Genomic DNA, 17,271 nt, shown 5'->3' on the forward strand with positions numbered 1-17,271 from the left:
TGGGTGGTGGCTGTAGAATTCCTCTCTACCTCTCAATACCCAAGCTCCAGCCTCAGCTACAATTTTTTTGTTCTAACTAGTTACAGTGATAATGATAAATGTACTCCAAATGTACCTGACCTTGAGGAGCCAGACCTCACCAATGGTAAGGATTTCTAACTTACTCAGCATGCAAGTGGCCGGTGATGGAATTCAGTGTAGAAATGAATTCATGTAACCAATCTCTAAAGAGCAGCAGTCCTTAGCCCTGTGAAGTCCCATTAGAACCTGTGCATATGTCCACTGGGAATGCCTTTGCACCCACCAGCAAGCAGAAATCCAGAAACTCCAGAACACTGTCAGGAGCAGAAAGAAACCAACTTCACCTGTCTTCCTTAGGACACATAAGGTAAGTGCAAGAGGTACAAAGAAACAAAGTATTTATTGTTAAAAGCTTTTCTATGAATCACTCAGCATCATATAATGAAGATGTGGTGGCTACAGAGTAGAGGGATTTTCTCTCTCTCCCCCCCCCTCCGCTTTATACATATATTTGCTCACTCTCACAACCCACAGCTGTATTTTTTTAATGGAGTTCTTCAATGAGACTGGAAAAGGTGCTTATCATACAGGATCTGGCAGAACAGATACATCCTATTGAACAACAGAGCAGTTACAGAAAGGAGATCCCTTTCTTCAGGAAATAAAGAGCTTTCTTTTCCCCTTCATCTCTTTGCACTGCCACGAAAGGGTTCTCAATACCAAATAAGGTCAAAAAAACCTCCAATACCTGACTAGCATTTTGGCAAAATTAGAGGCCCTAGAATATGCACCCATGTTGATATATGCACTAATTTCACTCAGGTTCACAGGATAAATTATAGATAAAGTGTAAAAAAACTGCCAGCTGAAACAATGTCTGCATTACAACCACCAATGCTGCTAAATCAAACAAGTGAATCCCTGTTGAAAACAGTGGAAAACATTCTGATGATGTGTCTTGGAATTACTGCAGAACAACTGGTCCTTGTCCTGGACACCCATTTCTCAGGCTACACATGAGGTGACACTGGCTCTCACCTACACACATTCTGCTCATAGGCACCCACACATGCACACAAAATACACGAAGTCACTCATACTGTGGTATTTCCAACAGTTCTTTGCACATTACCTTGTACTATGCCTCACTGGCATTTCACTGGTGCTCTGCTCCATCTTTGTATATCGTTGTCCACTGCTGTATTCTTCCCTCTGTTCCATAATCAAATGTTTGTTTTCCCCTTAATTTCTAACAAACACTTGGTCTGAATCCTGATTCATGGCCAACAGCACAAAGAACTGTAGAAGTGTTTCAAACCTGCCATATCAACACTTCAGCTCCAAGATACTCCTTGCATTCCAGAATTCTGTTTTAGCCCTTTCCTAGTTTGATACTGTCTTTTCTAACAACCTATATTATCATCTATACATTAACTACTTCTGTGCACACAACTGGGGTTTTTTGCAGTATGCACAGACATTGTACTGAGTGAGCAACAACTGAAGACCCCAAAAGACCTCCCTATCAACTTTTACAAACACAAAAAGACAACCATCCTGAAATTAAAATTAATTTATTGTTCCCAATCTGCCACAGTAACATGCCTGTTCAGTACCACTACCTTTCCTTTTCATATGCTCAAACAGCATTTAGTCCACTGCCTCCTAGTATGTCTCAAATATTTTTCTTCAAATGTAATTACTACTTTTTGCAAATAAACACCCCTGGAACAGAAGACATTTTTTTTTCTCTGTTTCTTCAGAAAAAGGCCTGAACTGCTTCTGAACACAGGAAAGAAGTGTCAAAATCTCAAGCTCCAAGACACCTGACAGATACTCCCAAGACTCACTGCTGGTGACCAGGCTGTTTGTGTACATAGGAATATGGACAGTGGGATGTAAGAATCTACATTTTGGATTGCCCTCTACAGTGGCTGACTCCTGCCCAGCTCTGGCACTCAGCACAGGTTCACCTTCCAGCAATGATGCTGTGAACACTGGGCACACCACCACTTTGGTTTCCTTAACTTGCTCTGAAAAACAGTTGAAAACAGACCCACACAATTTATTCTACAGAGAGATTCTAAAAGCAGATGGGACACCATTATGCTTCCAGTTTTGCCACATGACTGAAATTTCTCTGCAGAAATATTTGCCACTGCAGTGGAAAGTTCTCAAAAAAACAGAATTTGCTGGCAGACATCCTGCAGGCCTCTACCCCAGTCTCACTCCTTTCGCACATCCTTGCATATCCTTCTTTGCATTTCTTATTCCTGGAGACTGAATGCATCCCCTAAATGTAGCTGCTCTGTTTACCACATACAGAAAAGAGTTTATACACTGGACAGCATGCACACAACTGACACAGCAGTGTAATAAACATGGAAGCACAGTAGCAGATGACCCCCACTGTTTTCCCTCACAATGCTTGTAGTCTCATTAGCAGAGTCCTAAAGTAAGATTTAAAGTCATTAATTGTCTGGCAGCCTCACAGCCCCTCACTATACCCATCTCAAGATGGCAGGATTTCGTATTTTACTGTAAAAAGAGGTCTTAACATAAAGCAGTTCCAAAGGAAGCCATTCCCAGTAAAAGGTCTCAGGCAAATTGGTAGAGAAATGCTTTTTCTTACCCCAATGGTTTTGCATGACAGCACTGCCATTATATGACTGCAATCAAATGTACATTTTCCAACACAGCACTGAACACAATGGACAGAGTAAATGCCATGGCACTATTAATGTGAAAGCAGAGGTATTAAATAAAGGGCTGGGAGAGACTATCACTTCTGTGATTGGACAGAAGAAACTTTTAAGTTCAACTACAAATGAAATTGGCAAAGACACTAGAAGAGAAAAAGGCAAAACTACAGCAAAATGCATTATTCAGAAGAGCTGCCTCCATTCTGCACCACGTGAATTTCTCTTTCCAAGAAAATTAAAGGAGATGAACAATCATAACCCATAAGAGGATTCTGAGCGCCACATCATCTGGCCAAAGTTATAATTTGGTAGCTGACTAGAAATCATGTTGGGCCATTAATTACAATCTAGTCTATAAACTATAAAAAATGAGAGTGGGGAAGGATTTAATGAAGACGTCCCTGTTTCCAAGTAAATATGGTACAAATTCCCACAGTATGAATTTGTTGTACATTTAGAAAGAAGATGGTTTCCAAGGGATATGTTCTCTGTGCTATTTAAGGCTGATAGTGCTTTTAACTCAGCAGTATCCTATATAACCATTATGTATAATATATGGGGGAATGGAATAATTCCAAGTAAGAGGCAGTTCACCCATGACTGAAACGTGAGACCAATCCAGGGACTCAAGTCTTAATATCTTGAAGTAAGAGAAAACTGCTATGTTATATGAAGTCAAGCTTCTTGTGTTCTGCACCAACTAGACAATTAGGGAAGTTCTTCTCAGTGTTGATCCCAACTGGCATAGAGAGAAACTATGACTTAGGAAATATTGTATTTTACACACATGCTTACTGTTAGTATCTGATGTGTTCAAGGCAGGTATCAGCAAAGCACCATTAAGTCATTTTCATTTTCTCAGAATGCCTCATTTCCTGCTCCAACTTCAGCTTTGCTGCTGCCATGGATATTAAGAATGCGTAAGCAGGTATTATCCAGGAAGTAATTCTCTATCTCTCAGTACAGCACACTGATCATACCCACCTAGTGTTACGTAATTCATTCTACCTTTCACTGCAGGGTCAAGGGAAAAAGTACTGAGAGTCTGCAGAAGAGATATCCTGGCTGTACTTCCCTCTTCCAGAGCAGCTCTTCATTTCCAGGAAGGAAAATCCTCCTAGTTGGCTCTTTCACGTGGCAAGATGGCTTCTTGCACTGGTCCAGCTGGAATAAAAATTCTGTTCATGGATACAGAACATTCCAGAGCTATAAGAAAGACTATCTTGTTTAATGCCAAATTGAGACTCCTAGGTAGCATAGGATGAGAACTGCCTTTATTTCTCTAAAGCTGTAGTCTCCTATAACACCCATCTCAACTTCCCCCCATCAATGCCACCCATGACTGTGTGTAGCCCATTAGGATTTGCTGTGTAGTGTCTGAACTTTCCACTAAATGATACACGTTGATGAATAAACCATTAATCTTCATAAACACTGACACTTGTATGGCACTGTCTCTGGTCTGGAATGGTTTGAGACACCCCCCCTTGGGCAAGATTTTCAAGGGTCACTCTAAAGCTGGTGTTCTGACTGGTATGTTGATGGCACATTCTCATCCAGTCAGAAAGCAGGTCCATGTGTAACAGTGAGCTAAGTAACACTGAAAAGTCCACTGGTTTGGTGGTCATGATACCAATGGGATCTGGTGAGCAGTGCTTAAGTGTTGCGCACTCCCAGAGATTGTTCCAGTTCCTGCCGGCGCTGCTGGATCTGAAAGAAACAGAGAACCGTGCAGTTCAGCAAATTTGATTGTTCAGTGGCAGGCAGATCAACATGTAAGCCAGCAGTGTGGGCAATTCCTTTATACCTTGCAGTAGAAGTATCTGCTTACAGCCTCTTGAGACCACGGCTCATGATAAAATTCAGCTCTGCGTTCTTCCTCTGGGTTTCCAACCACATCAGTCATTACCTGTGACAAAAACAAAAATAGTTTTCCCTATGGCTCTTCAACAACACAGAGAAACGTCCAGATTTACCTAGAGTCAAAATTTATCATTACTACATTAAAAATATCCAGGACTGCTCTCAAGGCCCAGGGCAAATGGACAGTGAATGGTTTGTGTGCTTATGTCCAAAACAAGATGGTCACATACAAACTGTGAACAGCTCCTCTCCTCTGCTCCTCAAGTGTGCCAAGGAATAATCCTGGACACCAGTGATTGCCCAGGCTATGTGCCATGGTCTCTAACAGTTTAACAGCACTGACAGTTCAGTTCTAGAGCCCAGGAAAAGTTACCCAGCACTGTATATTTTATTAGCCTATGTATCCAAAGAACCTCCACATCAGACTGAAGAATAACTCTCTACCAGTCTTGCCCTCATCTCAACACATACCTCACCTTGATTCCAAGGGAAGTTCTTTTGGGAAAAGTATTAAGGAAAAATAACTCTATTGAAATGCAAAGGATAGAAAGCACTAGTAATTCCAAAATGGCCAAAGTCCTGAGCTGAAACTTCAGTCTCAACACAACTGCCAAGAAAGCAAGATTTGACAAACCAACAAGCTGTTTAAGCAACTAGTGGATGGGACCACCTGGAAAACTGCCCTTAGGGACAAAGAGGTTTAAGTGTGTAAGAAACTGGGCAAGGAAGGCAGAAGGTTGGCATGGCTCAGTAAGGAGCTCCTAGTGAAATGAAAGCGTGAGAAGAAAATGCACAGGCAATGGAACCACAGACATGGATCTTGGAAAGAATAGAGGGCTACTGCCCAGATATGCAGGGATGGACTCAGGAAAACTGAGGCACATCTGGAGCTGAATTTGGCAAGGGATGACAGTTAGACATGGTGATCTTAGAGCTCTTCTCCAGCTGTGATGATTCTATGATTCTGTGACATGAAGAATAAGAAGGGCTATTACAGGTATGTTGGCCAGAAAAAGAAGATTAAAGAAAATGTATCTCTCCCTCTAGTAAATAAGACAGATGAGCTGGTGACAACCAATATGGAGAAGGCTAAGTTAATCATCATTTTTATTTTGCGTCAGTTTTCAGTGGTAATATCTCCTCCAACATCTCGCAAACCTCAGGGGGAAAGTAGTCCCTCTCATGACATGAGAAGAACAGGTCTGAGACCATCAGAGAACCTGAACAAGTCCATGGCACCTGACAAAATGCATGCCAGGGGCCTGAGGGAACTGGCTGATGCAGTCACCCTCCAACACATTTGAACTCACCACAGTTAGGTGAAGCCCTCAGTGACTGGAAAAAGAGAAACATCACATCAGCTTTCAAAATGGTAAAAAGAAGAACCCTAGAAACTATTGACCAGTCAGCCTAACTTCCCCGCCCAGTAAGAGTAAGAAAGAGATCCTTCTGGAAGACATGTCAAGAGATAGGGAAGGCAGGAGGTGACTAGACAGCCACATGGATTCAGCAAAGGAAAATGGTGTGTGATTAATGTAGTGGCCTGAAGTGAATGCATCTGTGGATAAGAAGAGAGTAACTGATGTCATCACCTGGGTTGAGGCCATCCTCAATACCAGTACAGGCAGAAGGATGAATGGATTGAGAGTAGCCCTGCAGAAAAGGATCCAGAGATACTGCTGGACAAAAAATTAAAATGAGCTGGCAATGTGGGCTTGCAGCTCAGAAAGCCAACTGTGTCCTGGGCTGCATCAAAAGCAGCATGACCAGCAGGTCAAGGGAGGGGATTCTCCCTCTCATGAGGCCCCACCTGGAGCACTGAATTGAGTTCTGGGGTCAATAGTACAAGACAGACATGGACCTGCTAGGGCAGATCCAGAGGAGGCCATGCAAATGGTCAGAGGGCTGGAGCAGCTCTGCTCTGGAGACAGCCTGAGCAAGTTGGTGTTGTTCAGCCTGGAGAACACTCCAGGAAGATCTCTTGCAGCCTTTCAATACTTAAAGGAGGCTCTTAAGAAAGATAGGGAGAAGCTCTGTACCAAGGCCTGTAGTGACAGGACAAGGGGCAAGGGTTTCAAACAGAAAGAGGCTAGGTTTAGATTAGGTATAAGGAAGACATTTTTTTTATTATGAGGGTGGTGAGCCCCTGGCCCAGGTTGCCCTGAGAAGCTGTGGCTGCCCCATCCCTGGCAGTGTTGAAGGCCAGGCTGGATGGGGCTTGGAGCAAGCTGGGATGGTGGGAGGTGTCCCTGCCCATAGCAGGGGGATGGATTGGATGATCTTTGAAGGTCCCTTCCAACCCCAATCATTCCATGACTCTATAAAAAATCAAATCTGATGACTAAGTCTCCAGCATTACATAATTGAGTAAATATAAAATTGTTAAGATCTTTTGCAGTGTAGTATTGTGCAATCACAATGCTGATGCCAGCAGGGTGGATCATAGAAAAGGCTCTCATGGGACTGATGTTCACTTAGGGAGAACATTGAACAACTGTTCTACATATGCAGCTAGAGAAGCTAGCTTAGTTTGTAAGTTATTAAGCTAAAGACTGCTTTAGTTAAACATTCTCTTAGAGGCCTGTCCCCTTTTGAATATAATATAAATAATAATAATTGTAATATCAACAGTAGATTTTTGGAAGACTATTGACTACAAACTAGACACCTATACTTGAAAGAAAAAAAAAATTATTAAAATAATTTTGTGAGTTCCTTAATTCAACTGGTTCTGAGGCATCTAAGTGAAAGACACATAGTGTGAAACTTTATGTCAAACAAAGTAATTTTTACTGGCAAAAAATTTACCTTCTTTACATTCCATTTCTTGGGTATCTCAAAGCTAAGATCAAAGGCAGCTGATACTTAATCTGAAATTTAATTCATAATTAAATTAGGAACTAACAAAACACCTGAACTCTGTTACTGTCCTACAGGATGTTCCTACTGAGTTTTATATGGCTTTAATTTTACAGAGTACACCAACACAGCCCTGCACCTTGGTCTCACTGTTGAACCCCCCATTTCTTCTGGGAGATAAGTACAGTCTGAACTCTTCTTCCTGCATGCTGCTCTGGAATTGCAGTATTCCACTGTCTGTCTTCCACAAATTTCCATCCTGGATGTTTTCTCTATACACATGTAGATAAAATTCTTACACTCTGGTTCCACTATTCATTCTTCTTCAAACCTTAGCTCACCTTGAGATCCCTACTTTGGGATCGGAGAAGGTCTTGAATGTATCCTTTGGGATCTTTGGAAAAACTCAGCATGAAATCTCGTTGTATTTTCAGCTGATTTATGGATTCAATTGTCTCGTGAATCTGACAGAAAAAAAACCAACAAAGCAGATGTTACTTAATTGTTCCCATACTCCAGTGACCCTGAGGTCTGCCCCATTACCATCTTTGTGCTTCTTGTCATGTACAAAGGTAGGAATTCTACACCACAGACTCGTGCAGGTTCCCATGGCTTTTTCCATTCAGAGGAGGAGTTAACCACATTCCTGAAGTTACATTTTGGTTTCACCAGTGCCCCTGTAATGAAAATCTGTCCTGCGCTGAGCTGCTGGGTGGCATGCTGTATGCAATACTGAAGAGCTAAGTCATGCCACTGTACAATGTAGTAATTTCCTGTGTATTATCAGTCTTTCTGCCAAGTCTGGGGTTCTTCAGGAAAGGTGCTATACAAATGTGTCTCTTAAGAGTGTCCAGTGCAAGAAAGCAGCTATTCCTCTGTTTAATTATCATCGTATCTTCAGTACCCTGCTGTGATCCTTACAATTTCTAGTGATGCCTGAGCAAGTCGATGTTAAACAAAGTCCCGTAACAGAAATGACTTCTAGACTTTTTCTTAGGAGAAAGCCAAAATGGCTGCAAGAAGTGGGGTGTGAACAATGAGAAATCATCAGTATGGAAAGTTTATGGGAAACAAGTTGTATATTCAAAAATATTTTGTTAGAAACGAGCATTAACCAGCAGGGAAGAATGAAGACTTCAAAGAGAAGTCAAGGTTCTATAACCATCCTGGATAACAAAATCAAGTATAATCAGTGGAAGGAAAGTAAGGAAAATTACTGATTCATTTGCACATATATACATACATAGAAAAGCAAATTTTTACTACCCTGTTCCTCTAATATTCTAGTTTGAGATTGTACACCTGTCTTGTTTAATTTAAAGTACTCATCTATCCTGCTAAAACAGCTAATGTGAGCAGGTGCATGGGAGAAAATAATCCTTCCCTGATCTGGCTATGCCAGTAGTGTAGGCACAACTGTAGAGTATGTTAACAACAGCGAGTTGCTATGAACTCAAAATCACTCCTTATTTGGGAAAATGTGTAGCCATGCGGGGGAGAACTCTGTTGGTATGCACCGAGTTTCCACTAGAGGACTCCAGCAGCACAGCAATAAAGCCCAGGGATGATGATGCAGCAGTCAACGCCTCTTTATCCAGAAGTTACCTCAGTAACTTCACTGATCAGTTTGCTCTCTGCTGTAGCAAATGCTCAAAAAGAGATGGTAGAGACATAGGAAAAGGTGAGCTGGGCTGGGAATAGAATAATCCAAAACCTCTACAGGCTGGGAAATGACTGGCTGAGCTGCTGTCCTGCTGAGAGGGACCCTTCTCAAGAGCCATTACACAACAGATGCTGCAGGAGTTACTCAAATCCACTGGAGTGCTAGTGTTAGAAACAGAAACTAGGCTTGACTGCATGTCACATAAATCATCTCTGGTCCATATTGTCACATTCCTTCCCTTGCTCTGAGAGGCCTATTTTTTCATTCCTTACCAAGCCAAGTCAGCCATTTACACTTGTGCACAAGGATGGCTAACAGTCCCCATGACCTGAACCCCTAGCACAGCCTGCAGAGCTCACCACTGCTGACAGACAGATGCTACTATTTAAAGTGTGCATCATCTCCTTTCAGTAACACTGAACACAAATCTGCCACACAAGGGATTTCTCTGCCATGCACTTTCCACATTTGCACCAACTGCAGAGAGCTGCTCAGCAACCCTGCATGCACAAAACATCTTGACTGTGAGATTCTCTTGGCTTTGCCTTAGAGAAATTCAGCAATATACCATGAAGTCTCAATAAAAAGTTCTAGTCAAAAAGTTCAGATGATTCTTGAGTATCAAGGGACACTCTATACTACCTGTGGAACTCTGCTTCTATCACCTCCAGAACCATGTCAGGCTCTGGACCACATCCCAGGCAGGATTGTGAACCACCTCTCTGTATTCCCATTCCTGATTAATCCCTTGAAAGCACATCCACTTGGAAGTCTGAAAACACCGCTGACTTTGATGTGTGACACCAAACCCACATGCAGGTACACAATAAGTAAATATGCCACATGACACTTTACTCCTAGGCTAGTACCTTGTTGTCCAGTGCTGTAATCTCCTGTTGGTTAGCTGTTGAGAGAAGAAAACTACTCATCTGTCCCTTTAATGGGTCTTCAACTTCTACATCTATGTCATAACAAGCCGTCTTCTTCTGATCGTTGGGGTCAACACTATGGAGAGTATAATAGATCATGAGAACTGCCATAGAGAAACAGAATAAATATCCACCCAGGCCCAAATACACTCTTCAATGAAGCCTGCTGCAGTTGCTGTGAGAGATCTTAACAACACGGTATCTTTACATAGCATGATGAGCTATCATTAAGTTGCCTGCTTAGTTCTTCCAAGAATAGTCACTAATGCCTTCCTGTTACAGAACCTGCATTGGCTCTTCCTCAATGTACCACACGTCTATTAACTGTTCTCTTCTACAGCTAGCACCAACTGGCTTCCAGTGTCCAGGATTGGTCCTGGTATGTTTTTGGCATCACATTAACTATTTACCACCCTGCTGGTACTGAAGATTTCAGTAACACATTATAACAAATCACAGAATCATTTTAGTTGGAAAAGATCCTTAAGATCAAGTCCAACCATTCCCCCAGCACTGCCAAGGCCACCCCCAGCCCATGTCCCTCATCCCCACATCTCCAGGGCTCTGAAACCCCTCCAGGGATGATGGGGACTCCACCCTGGGCAGCCTGGGCCAGGCCCTGACAACCCTTTCCAGGGAGAAATTGTTCCCCAGCTCCAACCTAAACCTCCCCTGGCACAACTCGAGGCAGTTCCTCTTGGCTCATCCCTTGTTCCTTGGGAGCAGAACCTGACCCCCCCTGGCTTCTACCTCCTCTCAGGGGGTTGCAGAGAGCCACAAGGTCTCCCCTCAGCTTCCTGTGCTCCAGGCTCAGCAATCGCAGCTCCCTCAGCTGCTCCTGGGCAGACTTGTGCTCCAGATCCTTCCCCTGCTCCATTGCCCTCCTCTGGACACGCTCCAGCCCCTCAATGTCCTGCTGGTTTTGAGGGGCCCAGAACTGAATGAACACAGGAACTGAGGTGTGGCTTCACCAGTGCCAAGTTCAAAGCTGGCAGTTAACCAATTCCATTACAGTCCTACATGAAAAACTATTTACAGCTCCTCATTTAGTGTGTATTAAGTTTATTCCTATTTGTTACCTTGGTGTGAAGAAGCATTTCAGATACACCCTTTCTACCGGCCCTCAAAAGCCCAAACTGCACAGACATGGAATCTTTCCTACATTCTAAAGTTAACATTCATGGAGAGAATTATTTTTTATTTTCTTATCTGACTTCAAGCAGTCGATTCTTCCAAGAACAGCTTTTTCTAACCTTATTAATTTCTCTGTTGCAACTGTAGTTCTCCCACTTCCAATATATTTTGATCAGCCTTATTAATTTCTTTTTAATCTTTGAGATGCTAAATACCATTTTTAATATTATTTTGTTTGCCCTATACTAAATTTACATTTAATTTGTTGACTTTTAGACTTAACATTAACTTTATCTTTAGACTAAAGTTTCTTAGTGAGAAAAGTTTTCTAGCCCAGGATGTGGTAAATCAGAATTGAGTCACTGTCACTGTTTTTGAAATGTCTAGCTTGTGTGCATCTGCTGTGGGTAGTAAAAATAATTGTCTCAGAATCTAATTGAGCTTGCTAGGCTTGGGGAAACAGAAGAACTTCCATGAATGGATTTGGATTAGAAGTATTCCAAGCAGGTAGAGAGAGATGATCCTTCTCCATAGCCAGCACTGGTGAGGCCACGCCTGGAGTACTGAGCTCAGTGCTGGGGTTCCCAGTGCAAGAGAGAGAAGCAGCTACTGGAGAGAGTTCCGCAAAGGCCCATGAAGATGATGAGCATTGGAGCACCTCACAATGAGGAAAGTCCAAGGGTTTCAAGACTGTTCAGCCTAGAGAACTTGTTGGGGAGGGAGCTTACAAATACCTGAATGGAGAATTTAAAGTAGATGGAGCCAGGATCATTTCAGTGGTACCCTGTGACAGGACAAGAGGCAGTGGGTGCAATCTGAAACACAAGAGGCTCCACCAGAACACCAGGAAACACTTTTCTACTGACTAAGGACATGACTGGGCAGCTGACCCCAACTGACCAAGAAGATATTGCAAACTATATGACATCATGCTTAGCAGAAACCAGTGGGGGGGACAGGACACACTGCTTGGGGACTTGCTGGGCAACAGCTGGTTGGTGATGATAAATTTTCATTTGTATCACTTGTCTTTCTTGGGGTTTATTTCTCTTTTTTTTTTTTTTTTTTTTTTTTTTTTTTTTTTTTTTCAATTATTAAACTGGTTTTAGTTCAACCCATGAGTTGTCTCACTGTCACCCTTCTGATTCTCTTCCCCGTCTGTCTGGACGGCAGTGAGAGAGCGGCTACCTGGTGCTCAGTCACTGGCTGTGGTCAGACTGTGATGAGCAGCTGGCAAATTGCCTCACTGGCTGCAACATTAGCTCTTAAAAATGGGTAGAGAGTCTGTGAGAGTCTGCTTAAAGCTCAACTGGACTTGGTCCCCAGGCATCCTGATTTAATCTGAACCTGCTCTGAGCTGGGAGAGTAGAGCTCCACATGACCACCAGTGCTCCCTTCTATACATTATCCTGTGATTTTTGTCAGTCTAAAAATTACTTAATTCCTTTAAATTTAGTGCCAGACTTCTAGGTTTATTTCAGCATAGACTGAGGTTGTAAAGACACTATTGCAAGAGTATTCCCTGTCCTCAGGAGATTCATCCTTCCCCCTGTAATGCTGCAGGTGCTGTGTGGTGTACATCGTGCGTCACTGAACAGTGCAATACACAAGCTCATGCTCTTTAGCTTGTATCTGATAAAACAAACTCTTTGCTTGCCACCAGAATCTCTTTGCCATCTCTCTGCCCCTGAAAACACAACCAACAGTTCCTTGTCATTTTTCGCCAACATAATGACTATGTATCCCTGAGGAACTCAGATTTTTTATGTCCATCAAATGAGTCACTGAGTTGTCTTGATTGACAGTATGTACACAGCTATTGGTCCGCGAGGTTTTCAAGCTGCTTTGTATATTCAGTATAGTCAAAAAGCAAATTTTATTTTGACAGCCAATGTAACATTTAGAGAACACAATTTTAAACATATTCAGAAATATTTGTTGCCAATATTCTGTAGCAAACCAAACCACCATCCTCAATTAGCAACAGTATTTAAACACCCAGAATCAGTTTTGACCGGTACCACAAAGGAACCTGTGAAAGACTGAAATTCCTGAACAGCAAGGTTGCAATCTACCTCTCCCACACACGTATTTGCCACTTAAATATGGAATGTGCCGGAAGCGCCCTAGATAGCTGAAAACTGTATTTATCTCCTATGCCAGAAATACATCTGTTTTGACAAGGAATCTCAGTATTTTGGTGACAATGGCCTTCTCTGAATAGGCATCCTTTACTATACATCTCCTGAGATCTCCCTCTAGGCTGGCATTCTTACAATGAGACTAACACCCAAATGCTGGCCCAACTCCAACAAAGCATGCATAGACCAGCCACTGTATTTGAAACTGTAATACTGTTGTGCATTTTATATAGTGACTGAGTGATAAGAATGATTGCCCATGGTGTACAATATCTTGCTTCCATCCCTTTTTTTCCCCTAGAGGAAAAAAGTAGATCCCTGCTACTGCAGTTGTTTCTGTATTTTACACAGTGACTGTTTTGTACCTGACAGTGCTGTGCTTACCTGATGATGTGGTTTATCACAATAGGGTCTGGTGGCAGCAGAAGGTTAGTGAGCCTCTGAGGAATTTCTGAAAACTTTAGCCGTGGACAGTCAAAGATCTGGGAGACAATTATAAAATAAATAAAAATATAAAATTATGAATCAGAAATAAAGCATATTATCCTTGTCCAAAACCGAACTTGTAATTAAATGAGAAAGTAAGAAATCCACAGTTCAAAAGTAAGGTGACAGCTACCATTCTGTCTCTTTGCACAGGACAAATTTTTGTCACTTCTGTCCCTGCTGCACCCACAGTCTGGGCTATCTGACAGAGGCATCAGATGATGACAATTCAGGTTTAGCTGCTGAAGGGCATGTGACACTTCAGTGGGACATCAGGATCAACTGTATCAATGACGGAAGAGAACTGAACTCTTCTTATATCAAATGAACACTTCTAACCCTAAGGGTTTGCAGGAGCATATTGGACAGAAAAAAATTTGGGGTTTTACTAATGAAATATAAAAACTTTGTTGCTTTTTTGTTTTGTTTTTTTTCTCAAGGCATGTTTCCTGCAGTGTTTTGTGTTAAAGAAAAATACAAGAAAACATTTTTTGATTTTAAAACCATTTGCAAATTTAGCAGACTTAAGCAAAAATAGATTTTCTAATTATATCTTTCATGTCTTTCACCCTCCATAAAGAGGGAAAGAGTAGGTCTACATACGATTTGGCAATCAGAATCAGCAGATTATTTCATGTTTCTTAGTGCAAAATGACATGGATAAGGGGTAGGCATGGTAAATCAATATAGTGAGACAATTAGAGAACGTCCTTCCTGGAAAGGCCAAAACTTATGTAGGAGCACTGAACCACCAAATGTGATTTTTTTCACAGCAGTGGCAGATGGGGGAATGCTTTTCATATTGTAGTGACTGCTGACAGTCTGCCACTCCATACTGAAGATACTGCAAATCATTAAGAGAAGATAAAATCAGTCTTTATCCTTCCAAACTTTTTGGACAGATATTATAGTCGCCTCTAAAGAGGTACTGTGCCCAAAAAGGAGTTACCTGCTGGAAGTATTTGTCACAATTAATGTATTCCTTATCATGGGAGTCTTGCAGCTTATTTGTTTTGATGTACTGCCAGAGAGCCTGGATGATGGCTGACCGGGTCTGCGTGTGTATCCCCAGCAGACGGGCTAATCGTGGGTCCAGCTTAAACTGGGGAGGCTGTAACAGAGAGGAAATGGAGGTGGTGAGAGAGAGGAAGGCTAGTAACTGCTCAGCTGCCTTACATCAACAAAATGCTCTGGAACTCTGCTTTTCAGGCCTGTCCCCACTATTCTGTTGCATACCAGAATATTTACCCAACTTCACAAGTATACAATGGAATATATTTCTTCTCCTGACCTCTGTGACATCAGCACCTCAGTTAGCTCTTAAACTCCCTACAATTGATAATTTTTTCTTTCTGTTAACAAAAAATTATGTATCTTTTTATACTGGAGAAGTGCTATTTGCACAGAGGAGAAAGACAATGGCACAGAAGGAGTTCTTAAAAGTTACAGAATCAAAATCTATCTGAGACTGAACTGCCACTGAAAAAGGAGACCTCCTCTCAGCAGTGCATTTCTGTCAGTTTCCTTTAGACAGCAACATTTCTTTCAGGGATGCTTTCAGTCATATTAGTGAGCTCCACAACTGCAAACCTCCATTGTTTGTGCCAAGGGAATGGAGATTCTGGCAGTGCACACTCACAACTGAAATGAAAGTGGGTTTTTTTGAGTAGCTTAGCATTAAAACAGAATAAAACAGTTGGAAACTCTATCCAGGAACCTTTTTTATATTCTGTCCCAAGGCAGAATAGCCTAATGATGTTTTTTTGTTTCCTGTGACTGGTAACTGATTTGTAAGTAAGCTTTGTCAGCTTGCAAATGGATTGGTTCCTGTTTTTTTTGTGTTCATCCCACAAATACTACTAAAACTGACAAAAGAGAGGAAGCAGGAATGCCTAACGAGTCATGAGTAATGGCAAATGTAACCTCTGCAGGGCAAGGTTGCCTTATGCCATACTAGGGAGACAATATAACCAAAACTTCAGAAGACAGGAAGGTACCACTAACAAAACCCACTCTTCTGAATTTCTGTGCAGGACCACACACATAACTCATGTGCAACTTATCTGACGATCCTCTAAGATGCCTGAGGTGGAGATGCATATTCTTTCTGCAGGCGGACAACAAAAATACTAATTATCATAGTGCCAAGAACAGTACATTGCCAGACTGCAACAGAAACTTAGTTGTTGTGCCCCCTTTACATTTAAAAATAATCTGTCTTGGTATCATTCTAACCTCAACAGACTCTGTAACATTCTGAGTGCAAGTATATTGGTTTTTGATGTATGTGACAGTATGAATTAGCTCTGATTAGCTCTGTTGCACTATGTGCCAAAAGCTATATTTTTCATGCCAAAAGGAGTGCACTGACCTGGTAGTCCAACATGAGGAGTAACGTGCATCGCACACTGACATCTCCAGGTCTCTTCACCTGGAAGCCATCAGTTTCCTGGGTTGTGGGAGTTCTGTGCCACTGACAAAGGAGACAACAAGTAAGACAGTCAGCCTTGTTTTTTTTCAATGAGGTCCATTGATTGAGGTCCACCTTGCAAAAATGCCGTGCAAGAGTAAGACAAGAACAAGCCTTCTGAAGATCTTGCAATTAAACAAACAAACCCTCCTCACAAAAAAAACCCCAGAAAACCCCATAAAAAAATGCCCCCCAAAATTTCTTGCTCAAACCTGACAGCTGAGCATTAGTGCACTATCTGTTCTGCTGTTCCCGTGCTTTCACACCCCAACTTCTTCATCAAATTTCATTCATTCTGTTCTAAGATGTAGCTGCATTACATCAACATGGATGTTGATCTGACTATATAGATTATGATATGAAAAATTCTTTAAAAGAATGGAATTTTGATAACTGAAAACACCTTAAATGAGATAATGAACGCAAGGTAAGTTACACAGGTGACAAGCACACAGCTGTTTATTTGTGCTACTTGCACATTTGTATGCAAAGGGTACATGACTTTCTTACCTCCACAAGATGGTTGTCAGGCCCATAAAGATCTTTATCCAGTTCAATAACTAAACTCTTAAAGAAAGAGGAAAACTTCCGTTTCTGTTTGCTGAGCTGTACAATCAGAAGAAACAGAAATGCTTATGGCTGCATGTATTAGCTTGTGTTCTCTGCTTCCTTCTCAGGCTTTGTCTTGAGCATTAATTCCTATATAGACCACAAGTGTGATCAACCTAATTGAATTTTCCCCCTGATAAATGCAGGGTAAGACACAGAACTCTCAGTAGTGGTAGGACAGTGCACATTTCAGGGAAGATGCCTCCAATTTTTAATATTATTATAAAGGATTGTCTCATAATGTGAATATGGCACCTAAGAGAACAGGTTCAAAGGAGGACAGGAAAATGGTCCCAGGGCCCCACCTGGAGCACTGAATTGAGTTCTGGGGTCAATAGTACAAGACAGACATGGACCTGCTAGGGCAGATCCAGAGGAGGCCATGCAAATGGTC

The 17,271-nt window shown here is 41.9% G+C and overlaps 1 protein-coding gene across 7 annotated transcripts in view; it reads right to left on the reverse strand.

Annotated features, from left to right (window-relative positions):
• Window positions 1-402: 402 nt before the first annotated feature.
• Window positions 403-17,271, reverse strand: part of SMARCD3 (SWI/SNF related BAF chromatin remodeling complex subunit D3) — a 90,535-nt gene continuing 73,666 nt past the window's right edge. For 6 of the 7 annotated variants that reach the window (XM_071734435.1, XM_071734430.1, XM_071734432.1 and 3 more), the window contains 8 exons: window positions 16,779-16,874; window positions 16,170-16,271; window positions 14,748-14,909; window positions 13,697-13,794; window positions 9,978-10,113; window positions 7,787-7,909; window positions 4,531-4,632; window positions 403-4,433 (listed from right to left, as the gene is read on the reverse strand). In XM_071734435.1, the coding sequence (XP_071590536.1) occupies window positions 4,380-4,433; window positions 4,531-4,632; window positions 7,787-7,909; window positions 9,978-10,113; window positions 13,697-13,794; window positions 14,748-14,909; window positions 16,170-16,271; window positions 16,779-16,874 (873 nt within the window). In that variant the 3' untranslated portion in view covers window positions 403-4,379. The remainder of the gene's footprint in view (window positions 4,434-4,530; window positions 4,633-7,786; window positions 7,910-9,977; window positions 10,114-13,696; window positions 13,795-14,747; window positions 14,910-16,169; window positions 16,272-16,778; window positions 16,875-17,271) is intronic. The other variant, XM_071734434.1, reaches the window with a different exon arrangement.

The sequence above is a fragment of the Heliangelus exortis genome, chromosome 2, assembly GCF_036169615.1.
Source record: "Heliangelus exortis chromosome 2, bHelExo1.hap1, whole genome shotgun sequence".
In the NCBI taxonomy this organism is placed as follows: domain Eukaryota; kingdom Metazoa; phylum Chordata; class Aves; order Apodiformes; family Trochilidae; genus Heliangelus; species Heliangelus exortis.